Source organism: Aegilops tauschii, chromosome 7 (assembly GCF_002575655.3).
Source record: "Aegilops tauschii subsp. strangulata cultivar AL8/78 chromosome 7, Aet v6.0, whole genome shotgun sequence".
NCBI lineage: Eukaryota > Viridiplantae > Streptophyta > Magnoliopsida > Poales > Poaceae > Aegilops > Aegilops tauschii.
The window spans coordinates 366559449-366582572 of record NC_053041.3 but is presented as its reverse complement, the minus strand read 5'-3'; the positions used below and the strand labels follow the sequence as shown (position 1 = coordinate 366582572).

Sequence of the window (23124 nt, the reverse complement as noted above, 5' to 3'; positions counted from 1 at the left end):
TACCGAGTCGTGCTGAAAACTGACTACCAGGCAGTCTATGATGCATGGCACCAACATGATCGCTCGGTGGGAGGGAGTATCTTCAGGGAGAAGCGCACCTATCTTCCGAACTTGCAGGGATTTGAGATTCATTGGACTGGTCGTGATGCAAACGTTGCTGCCCATACTTGTGCCAAAGAGTCTTTGGCGATCCACACTAGTTCTATTATTTTTCCTGTAATTCCTGATTTTCTGCTTGACATTGTACAATCAGACTTAGTCCACCAAAATGAATAAAATGCCTTGAGGGCGGTTCTCAAAAAAAAATGACATAGCTACATAAATTTTTTTGCAGGAAGAAAATGCTACTGCTCCCACCGTTCGGAATTACTTGTCACAAAAATGGATGTATCTACAACTAAAATACATCTAGATACATTCATTTTTTGAACGAGTAATTCCGAACAGAGGGAGTACATATTAACACAAAATGCTACAACTGCACCACATGGTAACATTCCTCAGTATGGCCACTGAACCACACGAAACGTTACTTTAGACTGATGGACTTGATTACGGACGAGTTGACCTGCTCTGGGCTAAAAACAACTGACGTGGTCTGTTATTTTAGAACAGCCCTACTACTCACTTGTAGATACAAAAAGGGCAAAAGATAGAGGATGATGAAAAGGAAGAAAGGTCAAGGCAATGTCCGAGTCAGCCCAGCATCAAATAGGAAAGGGCAATGAAGTGCTTCTGCAGAGGCCAAATATTTCGTGAGTTAGAACAAGAGCATAGGTACACAAGGACACAAGGTTCATAGAAATGATAGTTACTGTGCAATTAGCTGCTCACATAGGTATGCAATTGACACTTCGTGAGAACAAATTCATCAGGCTGATGGCCATAATGCAAAGTTTAAAAAAATGCAAGTTTTACAATTGCCAACGAATACCAAAAGCCTACAATTTCAAAATCCTTTCACCCTAAAGCAGACTTGTTGATGGGGGCATGTGAGAATCACCATCTGTCAAAGGTGGTGTATGGAAGAGCGACAAAGAAAAGACAGTTCATCTTCTAGTCAGCTGCTAATCACATACCAGGTATATTCATAACCATAATACTCCAAGAGACTTCTTGTTGCAGTGGTATGTAAGTACCAGAACATAATCCAATAAGTGATGCAATTGAAACCAGAACACAGCTTAGCTAGAGTAAAACATCACCTGTACAAGAGGAAGAAGTGAGAACTCAACCATGAAGGACCTTTAATGGATCTAACTGCCCACTACAGTAGCTGGAAGGAACAGCGGAGAGCCCAAGCCTTCCTTTCCACTCTTCACCAGGCTTGAGGGTAATTGGCTTCTCAACGGCTGCAGGCTCCACACAAAGCATGTGCTTGTATTCTGAATCCCCAAAATCTTGCATAGCTTTTGCCTTCTTATCCCAAGGGTTCCAAACAACTAGAGAACAGGTAATGATGAAGATGAAAGTAATTTGCAGCAATAGATTTCATTAAATTCAACATAAACAGGTTTTCCATTAAATCAAGCTTACCAGCATCTGGAAGTCCTTCTTTTGTCACGACGAATGTTCTTCTCATGTCATGATCAATAATTGCAACTTTCGAGGGTGCAGCAAGATATACCTTATCAACCTTTATGACAAATCAATTACAGGTAGGAAGCATGAGATATCAAGTATTTACATTGATAGTTACTCTCTCCTTTCCGGTTTATAGGGCTCAACTCAAAAATCTCACCAACCAAGATAGATGATGAGTGGTGGAGTAATTTTCGTAGTTTGCAAAAGTACTCAATTAATGCGCTCGTTTTCCTCAAATAATTATGTTTACCAATGCATTAATTGCAATGCATGCATGCATGACCAATAAATAACTAACAACTTCTACATGCATGGGTGATTTTTCTTCTAATCCTCACATGCAGTGATTTAATGCACCTCGATATCTGAGCGTGTGATGGGAAGCAATAGAAATGAGACTTATAAAACGGTAAAACGAAAGTTTTTATATAAGCCCTGTAAACCGAAAAGGAGGTAGTAGATATTTAACATGAAGTAATACACCTACTTCTGATTCAAATACAATAGCATCTCCTTGCTCTGTGAAACGCTCCTTTCCCTTCATGTTGTCAAGGTAGTCCATTGTTTCCAGCCCTTCGACACGTACTTCACTACAGGGTTTATAACAAGTGAGAATACTTGCAGTGGCAGTCTCAAATATTATTATCAATGAGAAACAAAGGCAAAAGAATAAAGAATTCGGCACTTCCAGCAATTGCAGTAACTCGACGGCAAGCTTGTAAAAACGTCTTATATTGTGGGACGGAGGGAGTATTTCTAATTAGCACAATCACTAGAATGACCACACAAGAATATATCAGTATTATCTTTTCTTCAATTTAGTATTAATATGGAAAAGCATGCACCGAACATAGTTATGCTGCTCGTAGTGGGGAGTATCATACACTGTGATGCGAGTCTATGATACTATCCTCATAGTGCATAGTACTCCCTCCATCCAGGTGCATAGGGCGCCTAAGAGAATCCAAATTTTCCAAGAGTATTAGTCGTGTAAACAGTTAATATCCTCGTTCCTCTCGCACGCCTCCTTCGGAACCCCGTGTACGCGAGCCGCTGCGTGTGGTTATGGCATGCAGCTAGATTAGTGTGTGCCATTATTGCATGCAGCCACTAAGGGCAGTCTCAATGCACTATATCTTAGAGCAAGTATGATGACACTGCAACAACATATAGCCAGCAGCCAGCTATACAATAACCATGCTCCATGATACCCAAGAGGAACGATATGTCCGAGCAAACATATGCCGCTCCGATCCCAAGAGGTTGGCTGACATAACTCGCCCGACTCCCCTTATACGCGGAGGGTGCTCCTACTGCCCACCACCGTCGACCAAGCAACCAGCCCAACGCGGATGCACCACCAATGACTCCACACTTATGAGATCGCTGCCAGCTCCAGATCAACCACATCACCACTAACCCCATGCTCCCAACACAATACTTGGCTCCAAGGCAATGCTTCCAACAAAGTAATGACACCCTAGGCGCCACCATTAGACACAGCTTTCACCGAAAGACAAGAATTTGAAGTTGAGAGAGATGCCTCGCCACCAGCCCAGACTGAAGTTGAGCATGGCTTTCGCCAGGAGAGCCAAGCACCTATGCTGGGGACGTCTCTAACTCACCACCACCGAACTGGAGCAAGCAGATGCTACATGCCACACCACAAAAATCTTGCCAAAGCGCCACCGGCAGTGCAAGCCGAAGAGCATCCCAAAGACCCTACCCAGACCAACACCACCGCAGCCCACCAGCCTGACGGAGAGTCACCACATACCGCTTCCAAGACAGTCACAACATCCTTCCAGGCCTCCGGCAGCCAAAGCTCAAGATCCGGCCGCTCCAAGCCAGAGGCCACCAGCCGGGGGAAGACGCTGAAGCGGCACGTCTATCGACGTAACAAAAACCGAGGTACCCCAAGCATACGCGGGCCCCATCAAAAAATCCATGGACTGGCAATACGGAAGAGGGAGCAACACATTTTTTACCGAGAGAGAGAAGCCACACGAGAGGCACACAGATCCTTGAGTTAATTTACCGGCCGATAAATTCCACATTTAATCAAGGCGGAAGCTCTAAAAACGTCAACCATGAGGTCACAAGGTTGGTGCTCGGAACCCCAAACACTGGCCACTCGGTGTACGTGTCATGCATGCAGACAACACCCACCGCGGACACAGAACCTCGCCACCGACCAGGCATTTAATGCCTATGCAGGATACTTGGTGTAGCCTACCGCGGGTCTACCGCCATTGTCACGGTGTACAGGCCATTGTCACGGTGTACAGGCCGGGCTGGAACCACTGGTCGATAAGGTGCAAGCCTTATCGGTCAGGTGAGGGAAACAGAGCAAACAACCTTTTGACCAAGTGAACCGGTGCCTCGTGTCATATCATGCAGGACGATGACAAGCACGAACCAACCATCTACCAGGAGCACTCGAGTGTTTGACATGCTGCGGTGTCAGCTTATCAACTATGAAGACCAAAGACAAATTGCACATGCGCAGGCGCCTACTTCTACTTGTATCCGTTCACACGTAATCCACCGGCTATTTGTGGTGCCCCCAGGCCTAAATAAGGGGAGTACCGTGGCCATTTCAAGACAAGCAAGAATACATACACCAGCTAGTACTACTTCACTCATCCCACACAACACGAGGAGGTAGTTCATCTCGTTTAGAGAAATTGAGATAGGAGTGCTCATGCACTCAAGTTAGCACCCCTTTTTTAACACAACAACACTTGTAATCCCTCTCATTTTCATATCAATGAACAAGAGGTAGGATTGTACACTATCAATGGCGGCCTGAACCTGTATAAAAATCCTTCGTGTCTTTTGTGATCTTTTCTGAAGGAAACAGAGCATTCTAGGCCCTAGTCGAACACAAAAATACAGGGTATCCTTGATCCCTAATGTCTTGAGTTGACACTTCAACGGCATCCCCGGCACCTCGCATAGCGGTCGAGGCCAACAGGCACCGCTGAGCTCCACAGCCACGACCAAGCCGCCGTTGGGCAGCCAACCTCAGGGGCATCAAATCCGAGTGGGGGATCCGCCACGGCAGCCGCTTGAGCAACCGCCTGCATCCATCGCAGGTCGCGACGCCACTTGGGCGCGCCATGCACAGCCGACGCACACCACTAGCGCTACCTTATTTTACTTGCTCTAAGAGCATCTCCAATACCTGGATAGTAGTGCAGACAACATAGTGAAGTACAAGATGGCGAAGAAGGCCGAAAAGCGAGCTCTCAGTGAAGCAAGGGGTCGGGCGTATGAGGACCTCTACCAACGGTTAGGCACGAAGGAAGGCGAAAGGGACATCTATAAGATGGCCAAGAACCGAGAGAGGAAGACGAGGGATATTGGCCAAGTCAAATGCATCAAGGATGGAGCAGACTAACTCCCGGTGAAGGACGAGGAGATCAAGCATAGATGGCGGGAGTACTTCGACACGTTGTTCAATGGGGAGAATGAGAGTTCTACCATTGAACTGGACGACTCCTTTGATGAGACCAGCATGCGTTTTGTGCGGCAAATCCAGGAGTCTGAGGTCAAGGAGGCTTTAAAAAGGATGAAAGGAGGCAAGGCGATGGGCCCTGATTGTATCCCCATTGAGGTGTGGAAAGGCCTCAAGGACAGCGATAGTATGGCTAACCAAGCTTTTCAACCTCATTTTTTGGGCAAACAAGATACCAGCAGAATGGAGACGGAGTATATCAGTACCGATCTTCAAGAACAAGGGGGATGTTCAGAGTTGTACTAATTACCGTGGAATTAAGCTGATGAGCCATACAATGAAGCTATGGGAGAGAGTCATTGAGCACCGCATAAGAAGAATGACAAGACCAAAAATCGGTTTGGTTTCATGCCTGGGAGGTCGACCATGGAAGCCATTTTCTTGGTGTGACAACTTATGGAGAGATACAGGCAGCAAAAGATGGACTTGCATATGGTGTTCATTGACTTGGAGAAGGCATAGATACCGCGGAATGTCATGTGGTGGGCCTTGGAGAAACACAAAGTCCCAGCAAAGTACATTACCCTCATCAAGGACATGTATGATAATGTTGTGACAAGTGTTCGAACAAGTGATGTCAACACTGATGACTTCCCGATTAAGATAGGACTGCATCAGGGTCAGCTTTGAGCCATTATCTTTTTGCCTTGGTGATGGATGAGGTCGCAAGGGATATACAAGGAGATATCCCATGGTGTATGCTCTTTGCGGATGATGTGGTGCTAGTTGACGATAGTCAGATGGGGGTAAATAGGAAGTTTTATGGAGACAAACCTTGGAATCGAAAGGGTTTAGGCTTAGTAGAACTAAAACGGAGTACATGATGTGCGGTTTCAGTACTACTAGGTGTGAGGAGGTTAGCCTTGATGGGCAGGTGGTGCCTCAGAAGGACACCTTTCGATATTTGGGGTCAATGCTGTAGGAGGATGGAGGTATTGATGAAGATGTGAACCATCGAATCAAAGCCGGATGGATGAAGTGGCGTCAAGTTTCTGGCATTCTCTGTGACAAGAGTGCGCCACAAAAGCTAAAAGGCAAGTTCTACAGGACAGCGGTTCGACCCGCAATGTTGTATGGCACTGAGTGTTGGCCGCCCAAAAGGCGACATGTTCAACAATTAGGTGTGGCGGAGATGCGTATGTTGAGATGGATGTGTGGCCACACGAGGAAGGATCGAGTCCGGAATGATGATATACGAGATAGAGTTGGGGTAGCATCAATTGAAGAGAAGCTTGTCCAACATCGTCTGAGATGGTTTGGCCATATTCAGTGCAGGCCTCCAGAAGCTCCAGTGCATAGCGGATGGTTAAAGCGTGCGGCGAATGCCAAGAGAGGTCGAGGTAGACCGAATTTGACATAGGAGTCCGTTAAGAGAGACCTGAAGGATTGGAGTATCACCAAAGAACTAGCTATGGACAGGGTGCGTGGAAGCTTGCTATCCATGTGCCAGAGCCATGAGTTGGTCACGAGATCTTATGGGTTTCACCTTTAGCCTACCCCAACTTGTTTGGGACTAACAGCGTGTTTGGCAGCTTGAGGGATTGGGCATGGGAGTTTACGAGGGGGAGTTTCTGAAGAAATTAGACTTGGGAAGTAGATTATTAGTCCCATTCCCATGTTTGGTGTGTGGTAGTAATTATCGGTGGGAATTCTATAGGAAGTTACAGGACTGTGAATTGTTGACGACACAGGAGTTTGGATAAGAAAAATGAGCGCTTCATCAGCCGTTAAACAACAAGACGTGAGCGAACAGTTTTTTCTTTTTACGTCAATTCCCACTCCCACGCTTAATTACCTGGTCCTCCCAGGGAAGAGATTCAAGGGAGTTGGACCTCTTAATTCCCCTTCCTCTTCCCATTCTAACTCCCATGTACCTGAGCCAATCAAGGGAATTTAACTCCCATAGACCTTAAACTCCCATTCCCCATCGGCAACTCCCTCCAAACAAACACGTTGTAAAGGCTTTGTTGTTGTTGTTGTTTTTTAAGAGCATCTCCAATAACTTGTTGGTTAGTTTGTTGGTCAATATATCCATGTCATCAACCAACAATGCATCATACACGTACTCCAATGGTTGTACTCCCTTCGTCTTTGAGAACAAGGCCACTTCGTTTTTTGTGTCAAACTTTTGACTCATAATTTTGGTCAACAAAATATGAGTTATATGTCATAAAAAATACTCCCTCCATTCCATAATGTAGTGAATATAGATATTCTGGTAAGTCAAACTTTACAAACTTTGACCAAGTTTATAGAGAAAATTATTTGCATCTAGAATACTAAATATATACAATATGAAAATACGTCTTGTGATGTATCTAATGCCATGTATTTGGTATCCCAGATGTGTAAGTTTTTCTCCACGTTAAAGTTTGTAAAGTTTGACTTCTCAAAAAATCTATACGCATCATCAGAAAGTTCACTAAGATGTGCAGCCAACGGCATACTTTTTGTGGCATATAACTCTCATTTTATTGGTAAAATTAATGGACAAAGTTAGAACAAAAATATGAAGTGGCCTTGTATTCAAAGACGAAGGGAGTATGTAAGGTTGACCAATAGGAGGTGAGCGAATATGGAAGCTTGCTCTCTTTCTTTACCTTGTAGTTTGTGCACACGGTGTTGGTTCATTTTCATTCAACCTCACACTCTCTCTTCATTCATTACTTGACACATCATCAAAGATGCTTACTTGGCAATTTTACCGACAAGCATCTTACAGCTGAGCACACATCCAGCAAAGGGGAACCGAGGAAAGAGAGAACACTGAGCACACATCCAGCAAAGGGGAACCGAGGAAAGAGAGAACACGCATGTCAGGAGCCTTTCAAGCGCACACAGAGCTAGCTTGCTAGCTGGCCCAATAAACCCGGATGAAGGGACTAGTACTATACTACATCCCAAATTTATACGGCATAAACCAAGACTGAGCGAGTGAATATAGTTGCATACATGCGCATGACTATTAAAGCAGTGCACAATTGTACAAAACCAAATTCTGAATTTCCAACAAGATGTCAAAAAATGGAGCAGTCGATTAAAAAAATAATGCAGACAACAAAGCGAAAAAACATAAGCGACCTTACCTTATGTCAGAAACAGAGAAGTATGTGTGAAATGCAAATGTATAAGAAAAAGGTCTTCCATCAGTGTTGGTATTCCTGATTCGAGACGTGAGACTCAAATCTCCACCAGCACCAAGAGCAATTCTCAAGCGAAACTCGAAACTGTTAATGTTGAATAAGCCAAGAGCAGAGTCAGAAATGTATGTATACATCATCACATGCATAAAAGAGATAATTGTGCCTATTCATGGTTTAAGCATCTAACAAAAACCTGTGTGGCCACATCTTTAAATCATCTTCACTAGGCTTCAGAATAAGATCAACAAAAGCTTTAATTGCAGGATTTACTGGTAAAGGGGGTGGATTATCATCAATAGCCCAAAGCCGATTTCTTGCAAATCCATGTTGCTCAAGATTTCCCTGAGTTCCAAACTGCATCAACATGGTAGTTCTCAGTGATAGGCAGAAAATAATTTTAACATGACCAGGTCATCATGGATGAAGGTTGCATACCTGGGGAAAGCAAATAGGTATCCCACCACGAAACGGTTTTGGAGGCTTGATGGCCTGCAAAAGAAAATTTTACTTTCAGAAACTGAGGCATTAACCTGGCCTGGATGTATAAGTACACATATGACAAGCATTGCAGTGCAATATATATCACGATTAGCACTTGAGCTATAAAGAACTAGAATTATCTGATTGAAACCCAATGGTAAAATCAGAAGCAATCATGAAAAAAGTTAAAAATGCAGAGATGAGGCGGATCTATTATGCAAAAATTAGAATCATACTGCATCAGGCAGTGATAGGGACATAGCAAGAATGTTCAACAAAATAATTCAGAGGAGCAAGGACGACCTCCAAACAAACTGAGCATGTTCTCATCTAAAACATGCACCCATGTACCCATACAACGATTGACCCATGATACACATGGCCAAAGACAGGATTATCTACCTTGCTGCTGACAAAAAGCAACTCCTCGCCATGGTCATTCTTCCATGAAGTTACTTGACCTCCAAAAAGACGGATCTGCGAATACAGAATACTTTAGTGATACTCATCATTACATCATGCGGTTTCACAATATAACAAACTGAAAGTCCAACGCATGGAAGACAACATGATATTACTTCCAAAAACAAATGGGGTGAGGACGAAGAAATGAAGAGGAAGGGAGAGGACTAGAGGCTCTCCTAGTTAGCATCAAAAAAGCACGGACACACCAGAAAATGCCAGTTTGCTGTCCTGATACGGCAGGATACGGGGGCACGGCGGGATATGTGAATCCAGCAGTATCCCCTGATTTTTGATTTCAAAAATAGAAAGAAAAAAGCAGGGATACAGCGGGATACGTAAGTGACACATTTGGGACACGGCCTGGCCCAAAAACAGCCTCGGTCCAATACACCCGATCTTGCAGGGTCGCACGCACGCTCTCCACATAAGAACGAGATGCTCCCAGCCTCCTAGGCAGCAGTGAACATGCCGCCGCCTCCTGGACCGAAGCCGCCGCCACCGCCGGCAACGCCTGGACTCGACCGGCGGCCGCTACCCCCAGCAGCATTAGCCTCTCCTCGCAGGTAACCCCAATCGCGAAGTCCCCAAACCCAGCAGACTCTCCGCAGTTTCTCATCTCTTTTATTCTGATTTCTTCCATTAAGCTATTGGATGCTGCTTGCTGCTCTTTGAATGCTTGTGCTGCTGCTGTTTGCTACCCATGTTGTGCTGCTCTTTGAATGCTTGTGCTGCTGGCCTGCTGCTGCTCATTCGAATAGTCGAATACTTGTGCTGCTGTTGAATCTTGAATGATGAATGCCTGGATGCTTTGCTGCTTGGCTGCTTGGAGTGAGGCCTCATCTTCTTCAAATAACAAAGATGTAGCAACCTGTGACAAAATTCCACACCCTGCCTTTGAGCAACTTTGCAAGGAAGACAGAGCAGCCCAACAACTCATTGAACATGGTGCAACTAGGCATACAATTCCTCTACCTCACTTTGCTGGTTCTGCTCCAACAAGAAAATGAAAGCAAACAGCTATTGGAGAGAGTTTTAGTGCTGAGATCCGACAACAAGCTGATGCTCGTATTGCTAGAATGTTTTTCACCTACAATGCTCAGACTTGAACATGCTTGCTGATTTTTATCAGCCCCAATGACGACCATGAAGTTATAGAAATGGGAAACAAATGCTCCGGAAAGTTTTATCCAGAACAAGATGACCTCGAAACTATCAAGAATTTGCTGATTTTGCTCTTTTCATGAATGCCTTTGAAAATCCAGATTCTGTTGAAGATAGAGCTGATTTTGAACCTAAGCAATGATGGGGCACTCATGGAGTAAACACAAGACTGTTAAAAAAATTAGCATTGAAAGTACTTGAGCAACCAACTCTGCCTATGTTGTCTCAACATAGCCGGTCCCAAGCCCGGGTAAAGGAGGAGGGTTGTGATAGGCTTGGCGAACCAACGTCAAAACTCAGCCACTCATATGGAGATGAAACCCAAAAGATTTTCGTTGGGGCGTAACCCTCTCAGCGACGCGCCACATCGGAACCCCGGCGTGGTGGAAAATGAGCAAGGGTCTTCGCATTTGACTCGATGAGTGCTAAGGTAAGGAAGCTAACCGAGCCTAGGAGGATCCACTTAGGTAGCTGGAACATAGGGTCGCTGACAGGTAAGCTTCGGGAGCTAATTGATACAATGGTGAGGAGAGATGTTGATATCCTTTGCTTCCAAGAAACCAAATGGAGGGGGCAGATGGCGAAGGAGGTGGAGGATACCGGCTTCAAGCTATGGTACACGAGGACAGCTGCAAACAGAAATAGAGTAGGCATCTTAGTCAACAAGAGCCTCAAGTATGGAGTGGTAGACGTCAAGAGACGTGGGGACCGGATTATACTGGTCAAGCTGGTAGTTGGGACCTGTTCTCAATGTTATCAGCGCATATGCCCCAAAAGTAGGCCACAACGAGAACACCAAGAGGAAGTTCTAGGAAGGCCTGGAGGACATGGTTAGGAGTGTACCGATTGGCGAGAAGCTCTTCATAAGAGGAGACCTCAATGGCCATGTGGGTACATCTAACACAGGTTTTGAAGGGGTGAATGGGGGCTTTGGCTATGGTATCAGGAATAAAGGAGGAGAAAATGTCCTAACTTTGCTTTAGCCTACGAATGACCGTAGCTAACACCCTTTTTAAAAAGAGAGAATCAAATCTAGTAACTTCTAGTATTGGTCAACACAATAGCCAGATTGATTTCATCCTCTCGAGAAGAAGACAGGCGTGCGTGCCTTGGCTGTAAGGTGATACCTCGAGAGAGTGTTATCCCTCAGCATAAGATTGTGCTTGCTGACTTCCGCTTTCGAATTCGTGTCTAGCGGGATAAGCATGCCAAAAGTCGCAAGTGGTGGAAGCTCAAGGAGGAGGTAGCTCAGGCGTTCAAGGAGAGGGTCATTAAGGAGGGCCCTTGGGAGGAAGGAGGTGATGCGAACAATATGTGCATGAAGATGGTGACTTGCATTCGTAGAGCGAAGCTAAAGATACCTTGTGGTGGAATGATGTCCAAAAGGCTATTAAGGAGAAGATTGTTTCATACGCTTTTACCTGGATAGGGGTGCAGACAACATAGAGAAGTACAGGATGGCAAAGAAGGCCGCAAAGCAAGCTATGAGTGAAGCAAGGGGTCGGGCGTATGAGGACCTCTACCGGTGGTTAGACACAACGGAAGGCGAAAGGGACATCTATAAGATGGCCAAGATCCAAGAGAGGAAGACAAGGGATGTTAGACCAAGTCAAATGCATCAAGGATAGAGCAGACCAGCTCCTGGTGAAGGACAAGGAGATTAAGCATAAACGACGGGAGTATTTCGACAAGTTATTCAATGGGGAGAATGAGAACTCTACCATTGAATTGACGACTCCTTTGATGACACCAGCAGGCATTTTGAGCGGCAAATTCAGGAGTCCGAGGTCAAGGAGGCTTTAAAAAGGACGAAAGGAGGCAAGACAATGGGCCCTGATTGTATCCCCCATTGAGATGTGGAGAGGCCTCGGGGACATAGCGATAGTATGGCTAACCAAGCTTCCCAGCCTCATTTTTCAGGCAAATAAGATGCCGGAAGAATTGAGACGGAGTATATTAGTACCAATCTTCAAGAACAAGGGGGATGTTTAGAGTTGTACTAATTACCGTGGAGTTAAGTTGATGAGCCATACAACAAAGCTATGGGAGAGAGTCATTGAGCACCGCTTAAGAAGAATGACAAGTGTGACCAAAAATCAGTTTGGTTTCATGCCTGGGAGGTCGAGCATGGAAGCCATTTTCTTGGTACAACTTATGGAGAGATACAAGGAGCAAAAGAAGGACCTGCATATGGTGTTGATTGACTTGGAGAAGGCCTATGATAAAATACCGCAGAATGTCATGTGGTGGGCCTTAGAGAAACACAAAGTCCCAGCAAAGTACATTACACTCATCAAGGAGATGTACGACAATGTTGTGACAATTGTTCAAACAAGTGATGGCGACACTTATGACTTCCCAATTAAAATAGGACTGCACCAGGGGTCAACTTTGAGCTCTTTTTTTATTGTTCTGGTGATGGACGAGGTCACAAGGGATATACAAGGAGATATCCCATGGTGTATGCTCTTTGTGGATGATGTGGTGCTAGTCGATGATAGTCGAATGGGGGTCAATAGGAAGTTATGGAGACAAGCCTTGGAATCAAAAGGTTTTAGACTTTGAAGAACTAAACCGAGTACATGAGTGTGTGATTTCAGTACTACTGGGTACAAGGAGATTAGCCTTAATGGGCAGGTGGTGCCTGAGAAGGACACCTTTCGATTTTTTGGGTCAATGTTGCAGAAGGACAGGGATATCGATGAAGATGTGAACCATCGAATCAAAGTCGATTGGATGAAGTGGCACCAAGCTTCTAGCATTCTCTGTGACAAGAGATTGCCACAAAAGCTAAAAGACAAGTTCTATAGGACAGCGATTCGACCCGCAATGTTGTATGGCGCCGAGTGTTGGGCAACTAAGAGGCAACATGTTCAACAGTTAGGTGTGGCGGAGATGCGCATGTTGAGATGGATGTGTTGCCACACAACAAAGGACTGAGTCCGGAATGATGATATACAAGATAGAGTTGGGGTAGCACTGATTGAAGAGAACCTTTGTCCAACATCGTCTGAGATGGTTTGAGAATATTCAGCGCATGCCTCCAGAAGCTGTAGTGCATAGCGAACGGTTAAAACGTGCTAATAATGTCAAGAGAGGTCAGGGTAGACCTAACTTGACATGGGAGGAGTCCGTAAAGAGAGATCTGAAGTACTGGAGTATCACCAAAGAACTAGCCATAGACAGGAGTGCGTGGAAGCTTGCTATCCATGTGCCAGAACCATGAGTTGGTCGCGAGAACTTATCATTTCACCTCTACCCTACCCCGACTTATTTGGGACTAAAGGCTTTATTGTTGTTGTTGTAAAGTACTTGAGCAGCCTGCGTCTTCCTCTTGTTGTGAGAGGAATTGGACCACGGATGGTTTCATCCATAGCGCTGCAAGAAACAAGCTAGCTCCTGCCCGAGGTAATGATTTGGTGTCACCGCCTGCTTTCAAGGAATTCTCGAAAATATCAAACTGGGCCAAGTCGAATGTGGGACATTGGGGGAGATGGACTTGTGACTTTTGCTCGTGTTGGCATGCTTGAAGGTGCAGATCTTTCACTTGATGAACTACAATTGGAAGAGGAAATAATTGATTCTCTCACTTGAGTCTTGACCTTCATTCATTCACTCCTTTAGGCTTCAGCCATGAGACCATCAGCTTATTTAATTTATGTTGGCATGCTTGAAGGTGCAGATCTTTCACTTGATGAACTAGAATTGGAAGAGGAAATAATTGATTCTCTCACTTGAGTCTTGACCTTCAGTCATTCACTCCTTTAGGCTTCAGCCATGAGACCATCAGCCTATTTAATTTATGTTTCTAGATGTTATGTAATGTACTTCTGAACTGCCTATTTGCCATTTGAACTGTTTGACTATGTGGCCATCTGAGTGTTGTTAGCTCCTATTTATCATGATCTTAGTGGGCTATGTCATGTTGTCAATTTGTCATGGTTTGTATTTGTAATATTGTGTCATGTTGGGAGTTTGAGAATTGAAATTGCTAAGCCAGACTAAAATTGGGAGACAAATAGCATTGCAAATTGGGTAAGCAAACTTCTTTACTGTTTTCATGTTTTCGTATTCTCTTTTGATTAATGTCTTCTTTACTGTTTGATGTGTTTTGCAAGATGCTAATTGCAATGACATGGGGGGATGAGGATCAATCAAGAACTTGATAAAAGAGACACCAAATGGGGCGGTATTCTCCTACAAAGCATGGACACGGCTGGAAGTGCCGAACTGCCGTTCTGATACGGCAAGATACGGGGATACGCGAACTTTGCAGTATCCCCCGAATTTCGATTTTGAAAAAAGAACAAAACGCAGGGATATGCTGGGACACGTGCAGGATACGTTTGGGACACGGCCTGGCCCAAAACAGCCTTGGCCCAACCCAGTATACCTAACCTATTGCAGGAAGTCCCGCACGCTCTCGTCTCAAGGACGAGGTGCTCCCTCCCAGCCTCCCCGCGCCGCCAGCCTCCTGGATCAAAGCCGCCGCCTTGACTCATCGTCGCCGCCGCCGGCGGCGCCTAGATTCGACCGACGACCACTGGTGCTACCCCCAGCCTCGCAGGTAACCCAGCAGCCTCTCCCCTCTCCTCCTTCCTCAACCTCTTCCTCTTTTATCCCTCTTCCTCTTTTATCCTTCAGATTTGCTTGTGCTGCTGGATGTTGCTTGCTGGCTTGCTGCTTGCTTGTGCTGCCGCTTATGCTGGTGGTGCTGCTGCTCATGCTTGCATTGTCTTCCAATTATGTCTTGTCTTCTAATCTTCTGTACTGTCTGTGTTTGATGTGTTTTGCAAGATAGATGCAGCTTGCAATGACAACATGACATGGGGGGATGAGGATCAATCAATCATCACTTGATAAAAGAGACACCAAATGGGGCACTATCCTCTATTATGATCTCTTTCTCATTAAATTTCAGTCTTAATTGTATATTGGCATATTTTTATTTTATTTTATATATACTCGCCGTATCCCCGAATGGCTGTTTTTGAAAAATGCCGTATCCCGTATCCCCGTATGCGTATCCCCGTCTTTCCGTCCCCGTGTCCGTGCTTTTTAGGTATTCTCTATTCTGACCTCTTTATCATTAATTTTTTGTCTTAACTCTACATGTACAATGGAGCACAAAACCAGCATACATCACTCGTACTAGAAGAAATTAGTTGTTTATTCTTATCCGTTGAATTATAGCACTGCTGCAAAGTTCTTATCTCTGCAAGCTCGCAAACTGGGAATTATCACTTCACAAATCCTTATGTACAACATTTATATAATCTGAAGAGTTGATTGCAGCATTTCTAAATGGTAAACGCTTGTACCCGGCGGACCGGCTGAAAGTTGCGCCAGTCGCGCACAGGCGTCACGCGTACACATCTCAAGTGGGGCCTGTCCACCGCCCTCCCTTCACCTTATCTTCTTAGAGGCTCAAACGACCACATCCACTTAATCTCATCTCATTACGCTCAGATCTCCTCTGCTCTACAGCTCAGCTCCACCTAATCTCGCGCGCCGCCGACAAGATCCTCTGCCACCGGCGACACGATGCCGGCCGGCCGTGGCCACCACCACCTTCTGTTTCTTATATCCCTGCCATGGCTGCTCCACCAAATGCCACCGCGCCGAGTTGCGCCTGCTACCGCGGTGAGCCGTGCCCATGGATGCGAGGCCGTGGAGCTGCCAGCCTGCAGCAAAGACTGTTGCATCCTCGGACCGGCGGTGGAGCTGCCAGCCTGCGGCAAAGACTGTTGCATCCTCGGACCGGCGGCGATGTCCGAGGTAACGCGTTGCGACCGGTGAGATGTGCTACTGGAACCGGCGTGGAGATTTGCTTCAACTGGGGAGGGGATTTGCTTCAACCGGCGAGGATGATGGTGGGCGGCAACGGTGGTGGGCTGCGGTAAGTTTCTGCCTTCTTCGATTTTTGCTGGAGACACTTTCGATTTTTGCTGGAATCAGTTTCTCGATTTGCTGCAACAGGAGAGGATAGTGCTGGGTGGCCATGATGGCGGGGGTGCCATGTCTTTTGCTGCACGGGATTTTTGCTGGAACCAGCTTTTTGACCTGCTGCAATCGGTGAGGATGGTGTTGGGGCGGCTACGACGGCGACGCCATGACTTCTTTTGCTGCATTGATTTTTTTGCTGGAAACCCCTTCTTCGATTTTGCTGGAACTGAGTTTTTTGTTGAAACCATGTATGTCTTTTGCGGGAACCAAATCAATGTGTTTTGCTGGAAACACATCATTTTTGCTGGAAACACATTATTGTTTGTTGGAACCATATCGATTATTTGCTGGAACCATGTGTTTTGCTTTTCAAACTCGCGTTGCTATTTTTTGTTGCAACTGACGAGCGGCAACCCCGACAGCAACGGCGAGTGGCAAGCGGCGAACGGTGAGGAGCCAACGGAGCTTCGAGGTCGCGCGGGCAAGGTTCAATGGCGTTTGTTGTGTTTTTTTTCTGCGCATGCAAGGCAAAAGGACCGAAAGAAAGGGAAAAAGGACAAAATCTGATGGTTTGCGGCTTTTAGATCGGTCGGCTAGCAGCCGACCAGCTGGAAGGTTGGGCCGGCTTGCCGGCGCCTAGTGGTGCCCTTTCTAAATTGCAGAAGCACACTGTTCTTATCACGACCTTATTAAGCATCTCCCCATGCTAAACTACACTTTCTAGAACGAAACTAACAGATTACAAAAAAAGGCTTTCGCCCCGCTTTGTATATAAAGCAACGATCATCCATAACCTGATACATACGCATGCCACCATAATACATGCACACACCCAAGGCAGGATACATAGGCGCTGAGCACAGCAACACCACCCCAAACACTACAGGAGCCACCGGGGTCCTCAACCGTGGAGACGCCATCACAAAGAGATGAAGCCGCATATGACGAACCGTGGGCTCCAAGGCAGCGCCTTCAGGAAGGTTACAACACCGGAGTGCCGCCACCGTCCGACCCAAGGATCAGAGTTTCCCCTGGAGCAACACGACGGGCCATGAGGGTCGCGACGACGCCTTCAATAAGGGAGCAAGCTACGCCGCCGCCGGTCCGTCCGAGGATAGAACAGGTTTTCACCCCGGCCAACACTCACCGCCACCGAATGCCACACCCCGGCGACCACGCCGCCCACACGACCATGGCCACCGGGCAGCACCGAGCCACGGGCTCTGCCCATGAGCACTACGCTCCCACCACCAGGGTCGCCGCCCCGGCATCCAAGACCTTGACACCACCTCACCCGAGCCCCGCCGCTACCCCAACCAAGGATACAAGCGGAAAGGACCCGCTTTTCGCGCCCCTGGGAGGCCCCAGCACCGAGACCCAATAGGCCGGCTAAATCTGGCCTCCATCGACCAGTCCTGCGGCACCGTGCGCGAGACGAGCTCGGTCCTTCTGCCGGGCGCGAGACAGGCTCGATCCTCTGCACCGAGCGCAGACAAGCAATGGACCGCAGTTGAGAAAGGACCAACCCTTCAACGAAAGTAGCGCCTGGACGACAAGGAGAGGGATCGAAGGTCGAAACGAGCCGCCTACAAACGAGCCAACGCCGGAAAGCCAGCCACCGCTGCAGCCGACCCGCCGAGTTGCCGTGATGCCGGCTCGGCGAATGGAAGCCTCCACGCCCAGAGGACAGAGCCACCTCGCCGCCGCCGCCCACAGCCGGAGCAGCAGCCATGCCGAGCAGCTGGCCTAACCAGCACCGCCCGCGGGACACCCTGCGTCAGATCCGGACGGAGCGCGCCACCGCCAAGACCACACACCCCAAGGCGTGACCAGCACCAGCACCACCCCTCCGGCGGCCCCAGCAACGACCACGCCCGCCACCCCCGCGCCCCTTCGCAGATTGACGCCGTCACCAGATCTGTCGCGCAAACGCCACACCACCCCGGCACGAGCACTCACGCAGCCACCACAGCGAGGACGCCCACCCGCGCCACCGACACCGCCGTGCGCCTCGCAACCCCCCCCCCCCCCCCACACACACACACACACAGAGGAAAGAGGGGCCCGCCACCGCCCACGCAAGGACCGCGGGCGGCGGCGGCTAGGGTGTCGCCCTGCCGCTCGTGGGAGCGGGCGGGGCAAAGGGGATCCATAAGGAGCCAACTAACAGATTCCAAGTTGGGCAACACCAGAATCATGCAATGTACCACTAATTATCAACCGAAACGGGGATATAATCAAACGAAATCGCATAACTGAGCAGCACAAACCTCGCAAATTCACACAATACGCATGCGGATCAGTCGAATACCCATCGGATCTGCATAAATGGCACAAAATCCAGACGAATCGCGCGACAGCGAACCAACCCAAACCTAACATGCGTCGCGCCACACCGGAGGAGAGGCATGGCGAAGGGTTCTAATCAGGTACCTCCACGGAGCAGCTGCGCCTGCCACGGAGCACGACCTTGTCGAGGCCGCCGGGGGCCCTAATATACTCCAGGAAGGGCGATGAAAGCTGCGGCGGCGGCGGCGAGTGGGGTGTGGCTGCGGCCATCGCGTTACGCGCCCAAGCGACGGCGAGTGGGGTGTGGCTGCGGCCATCGCGTTACGCGCCCAAGCGACGGCGTCTAGGAACCCTAACCCTAGCCTGCGCGCTCACCCGCGGACACACAGTTTGGCGGTTTATTCTGTGGACGAAAGCGAGGCGTATCTCTGTCTCAATTTTTAATTTTTTTAACACAGTTCACACGCAAACGATCATATACACGCGCATACACTCACCCAACGCACACAAACACACCTTACCTCCGAAAGACTAAGCCGGCATGTCATCTTGAAATTTACGAAGTCACTGTAGGCACCTCGTCGTCGACAGAAACGTCTCCTCCCACTAAATGTGCATCGCCGGAAATCCTAAAATAAATTCGGGAATAAATGTGAGCACCAGGATTTGAATCCTGGTGGGCTGGGATACCACAGTCTCTCTAACCATCCAACCACAAGTTGGTTCGCTCTCTGTCTCAATTCTTGATTCGTGCCGGGAGATTGACGTTCGTCACGGACACACCAGTTTTGGGGGTTTATTTGTCATGGATTTTTGGCCGTCGGATCTTCTTCTCGGGCCGGTTTCATCCGTTCGTATTTTTACCGCAAGGGATAAAAGTCAGCGTCGCGTTGAAATCTAGTAGCCGCCTCATGCGCTCTCGCTTACCGTCGCCACGCTCTAGACCCTTCTCCTTCCGCTGGATCTCCCCATCGCAAGGCTTCGCCGTTGATGCGCTCCACCTTTCCATCTGCCACGGCTGCAACTCTCGGTCTCCTTCTCGGTGCGAGATGGCCTTGAGACGACAACGCGGGTGCAGCATGAGGAAGGAGGAGAGGCGGCATCGATGGGAGGGGAGTGGGTTTGTGACTTGCTCTTCTCCTCCCCTTTCCTTTCGGTCTTCGGTACTCCGCTCACTTATTCGTCCTGCTGTTTTGGTCTGTGTCTGGCAAGCGTTGGGGTTGTTTCCATCTAGAATCAGAATAGCGGGTTGCGATGGCTTCACTATGCCATGACGCCGGTTAATGTTGCAGGTCACTTGTTCCTACGTCACTGCGTCAGATCTGTTGTTGAGACTCGATCAGTAGGTATGCGTATATTTTTCTAGTTCTTGGTCATCTCTACTGCTTGTTCGTGATTTTTTGTTTGATTTTGCTGCAAATTGGTTCGTTGCTTATTTGATCTATACCTTCGCCTTGTGTCCCTGCTGCTGCTCTGTGCACTAATTTATAGGTCGATCCATCTTCTCCTTCTACCCTTATTCGTCTTCCTTGCCAGGCCTAGATTCACGTTCATATGCTAGTGAGCCACTGCTCATGCTCATGTCAAATTGGCCAATGTGTGCCTTATGTTCTTTGTTTTGTTCCTCATAGATAGGGATGCTAATTTGAAACCTTTATGCCTACTGATAGATGCTAGGACTATTATTCCCTTGGTGTGTTGGATTTTGGTGGTTTCCTAACCTTACTCGTTTATTGGTGGATTATATGTTTATACCTTTTGTTCCTTGTATTGATCTGGTAGGGCCTAGGGTTGTCATTCCTTTGTGATTCTTGGTTCGTGCGAGAGTAGGGGGCTTCTTGGGGCATTTGGATTTGTGGCCATCAGACCTCCTCCTCGGGCCGGTCTCAGTCGTTCATATTTTTAACGCAGAGGATAAAAGCTAGCGTCACGTTGAAACCTAGTAGCCGCCTCACGCGCACTCACTTTGCCGCCGCCACGCTCCAGCCTTGCTCCCGCTGCCTCTCCCCATCGCAAGGCTCCGCCGTTGTTGTGCTCTGCCTTTCCATCCGCCATAGTTGCGACGCTCTGCCTCCTCCTCGGTGTGTGATGGCCTGGATGACGACAATGCAGCATGAGGGAGGAGGCGGAGGAGAGGCGTCATCGATGTGAGGGAAGGGGCTTGTGCCTATGTTAGAGTATGTAATGGGCCTAATGGGCCTAGGCTATCAGTATAGCCCGTTAGTCTTAGAGTTAATTAGAGATAAGGGTCGCTTGCTTAGTGGTTAAGTAAGCCTTGCTTGGGAGTCAAGTAAACCTCCATATATAAATAGAGGAGATGTATCAATCTAATCAAACAAGAATTAAGAAGGAAATCCCTTTCATCTTGCCCTCTCGCACCCTCCTTCTAGCAGCGCCATAACAATTTGGTATCAGCTAGCTTCGGTCCGATCATGTCTTCACCGCTGCCCAACCCGTCTCTTCCGCTGCCGGTCACCTCGTCGCCTCCGGCGACCACCACGACCGTCGCGCCGCTCCTGCCCGCGCCGGGATCCTCCGTCGCGCCCGCCCCCGCCGTCCTCACCCCGGAGGAGGTGTTCGGGGCACTGCGGGACCTAACCCAGGCGATCCAGGAGATTCGCCTGTTCTTGGCCGGGTCCTACGGGCCGCACCCGGTTGCGCCGCCCTTCGTCGCCACCGCGCCGCCGTGGCTGCCGCGACACCAGGCGGCCTCCGCCGCGCTCGTCGGGTCGCTGCAGCTGCCATCCACCTCCACCACCGCCCCGCCCTGGCTGCAGTGGCAGCCGCCGCTCCTGGCGGCCTCCGCCGCGCCCGGCGCTCCGCTGCAGCAGCCAACGCCGGTCAACTCCGGCCCCGCATCGACCGCGCCGGCGGGAGTCCGGATCCACCAGATCAAGTTCTCGCCGTCGCCATCATCGCTTCCCCAGGGCGTCCCCATCCAGCAGATCAAGTTCCCGCCGTCGCCATCACCACTTCCGGCTTGGATCACTACCCGCCACGTGTCGGCGGCGTTGAGGCTGCAGGCTGCTGCGCGCGGCCTCCCAGCGCGTCGGCGTGTGCGGGCGATGCGTGGTCTGCAGCTGCCGCTCCTCCAAATTGCCCTTCGCTGCGCAAAGGACCTCGATCTCGTCCGTTGCGTCGGGGATCGTGGGCATGCGGTTTCCCCCACGGGCGGCGGGCATGCTGTTTTTCCCGCGGGCAGCGACCTCAAAGTCTACGACATCGGCGGTTGGGGGGCGCACCCCTCCTCGCCATTCTCCATCGCAAGCCCTCCACTCTTCCCTGTGCGGTGCAGACCAACAGTCGTCCGGCGGGGAGAAGGCAGGGTGTCACCGACAGGAACACACCGCGTAGCACCACTGCATTCCGCCGCCGGCCGCCGCGAGGGCGCCTCTGCTGGTCGCTCTTGCGACCACTTCCAGGTGGTGTCCATGGGATCCAGGTGGCTGTACAGGTGCACGTCCGACGTGCGGATGGTGTCCACTTTATGTTAAGTGGTCCAAAATAAAGCGTCCCAGTCCATTTCAGGTTGAGAGTAATAGAACAAGCCGAGATGTAAAAGGCTTCTTTTTAGGTGTTAGGTTTGTGTTGCGTCGAGTCATGGTTATAAGTTGGTTAGGCTGCAGCTTGAGGACAAGCTGCATGTCCAGGTGGGGTGTAGTGTTAGAGTAAGTAATAGGCCTAATGGGCCTAGGCTGGCAGTATAGCCCGTTAGTCTTAGGGTTAATTAGAGATAAGGGTAGCTTGCTTAGTGGTCAAGTAAGCCTTGCTTGGGAGTCAAGTAAACCTCTCTATATAAACAGAGGAGATGTATCAATCTAATCAAGCAAGAATTAAGAAGAAAATCCTTTCCATCTTGCCCGGCCGTGGGCAAAAGGCCCCCGGCCGGACCTCTCACGCCCTCCTTCTAGCAGCGCCATAACAGCCTAGCTCTTCTCCCCTTTCCTTTCAGTCTCGGTTTGCTCTCCTCGCTTGTTCTTCCTGCTGTTCCGGTCTGTGTCCAGCAACCGTCGGGGTTATTTGCTTCTAGAATCGGAGGAGCGGGTTACGATGGCTCTGTTGTGCCATGACACTGGTTAATGCTATTTCTTTGCCATCCTTCCATGAGTTTTGATCTGGGTATGCATGCAGGTCACTTGTTCTTGCGTAACTACGATGGATCTATTGCTGAGACTCGATCTGTAGGTATGCTTATTTTTCCCAGTTCTTGGTCATCGCCTGCTGCTTGTCCTTGACTTTTTGTTTGATTTTGTTGCGGATTCGTTCGCTGCTCGTTCGATATGTGCCTTCGCCTCGTGTCCCTGCTGCTGCTTTGTTCACTGATCTGTAGGTTGATCCATCTTCCCCTCCTCCCCTCTATTTGTCTTGCTTGTTAGGCCTAGGTTCTCGTTCATACAATGGTGAGCCACTGCTCATGGTCATGTGCAAATTGGCCGATGAGTGCCTTTTGTTCTTGTTTTATTCTTAATATACATGGATGCTAATTTAGAACCTTTATGCCTACTGATAGATGTTATGACTATTATTCCTTTGGTG

General features: G+C 48.6%; 1 protein-coding gene across 3 annotated transcripts; it reads right to left on the bottom strand.

The window, feature by feature from the left end:
• Positions 1 to 473: 473 nt before the first annotated feature.
• On the bottom strand, positions 474 to 19000 carry LOC109778970 (putative glucose-6-phosphate 1-epimerase). 3 transcript variants are annotated; one of them, XR_012188908.1, is made up of 10 exons: positions 18931 to 19000; positions 18733 to 18883; positions 9130 to 9204; positions 8683 to 8736; positions 8441 to 8601; positions 8191 to 8331; positions 2072 to 2174; positions 1537 to 1636; positions 1080 to 1442; positions 474 to 735 (listed from the first exon to the last, which is right to left on the bottom strand). XR_012188908.1 is itself a non-coding variant. In XM_073503347.1 (10 exons), exons 2-9 carry the CDS (start codon positions 18856 to 18858, stop codon positions 1231 to 1233), a joined length of 972 nt encoding a protein of 323 aa, XP_073359448.1. In that variant the 5' UTR covers positions 18859 to 18883; positions 18931 to 19000; the 3' UTR covers positions 474 to 735; positions 1206 to 1230. The 3 variants fall into 3 exon arrangements, 2 of the variants coding, with proteins under 2 accessions (XP_073359448.1, XP_073359449.1); XM_073503347.1 differs by having other exon boundaries at positions 1206 to 1442; XM_073503348.1 differs by lacking the exons at positions 18733 to 18883; positions 18931 to 19000 and adding an exon at positions 18570 to 18685 and having other exon boundaries at positions 1206 to 1442.
• Between the last annotated feature and the right edge of the window lie 4124 nt (positions 19001 to 23124).

Bases quoted from the DNA above. Each gene is read 5' to 3' on its own strand.
- LOC109778970 (XM_073503347.1), bottom strand. From the start codon at position 18,858: ATGGCCGCAGCCACACCCCACTCGCCGCCGCCGCCGCAGCTTTCATCG. The intron at 8,602-8,682 runs GTATGCAACCTT...ATGTTGATGCAG, and splicing joins TACCTATTTGCTTTCCCCAG to TTTGGAACTCAGGGAAATCT. The intron at 2,175-8,190 runs GTAAGGTCGCTT...TAAACCCTGTAG, and splicing joins TTCTCTGTTTCTGACATAAG to TGAAGTACGTGTCGAAGGGC.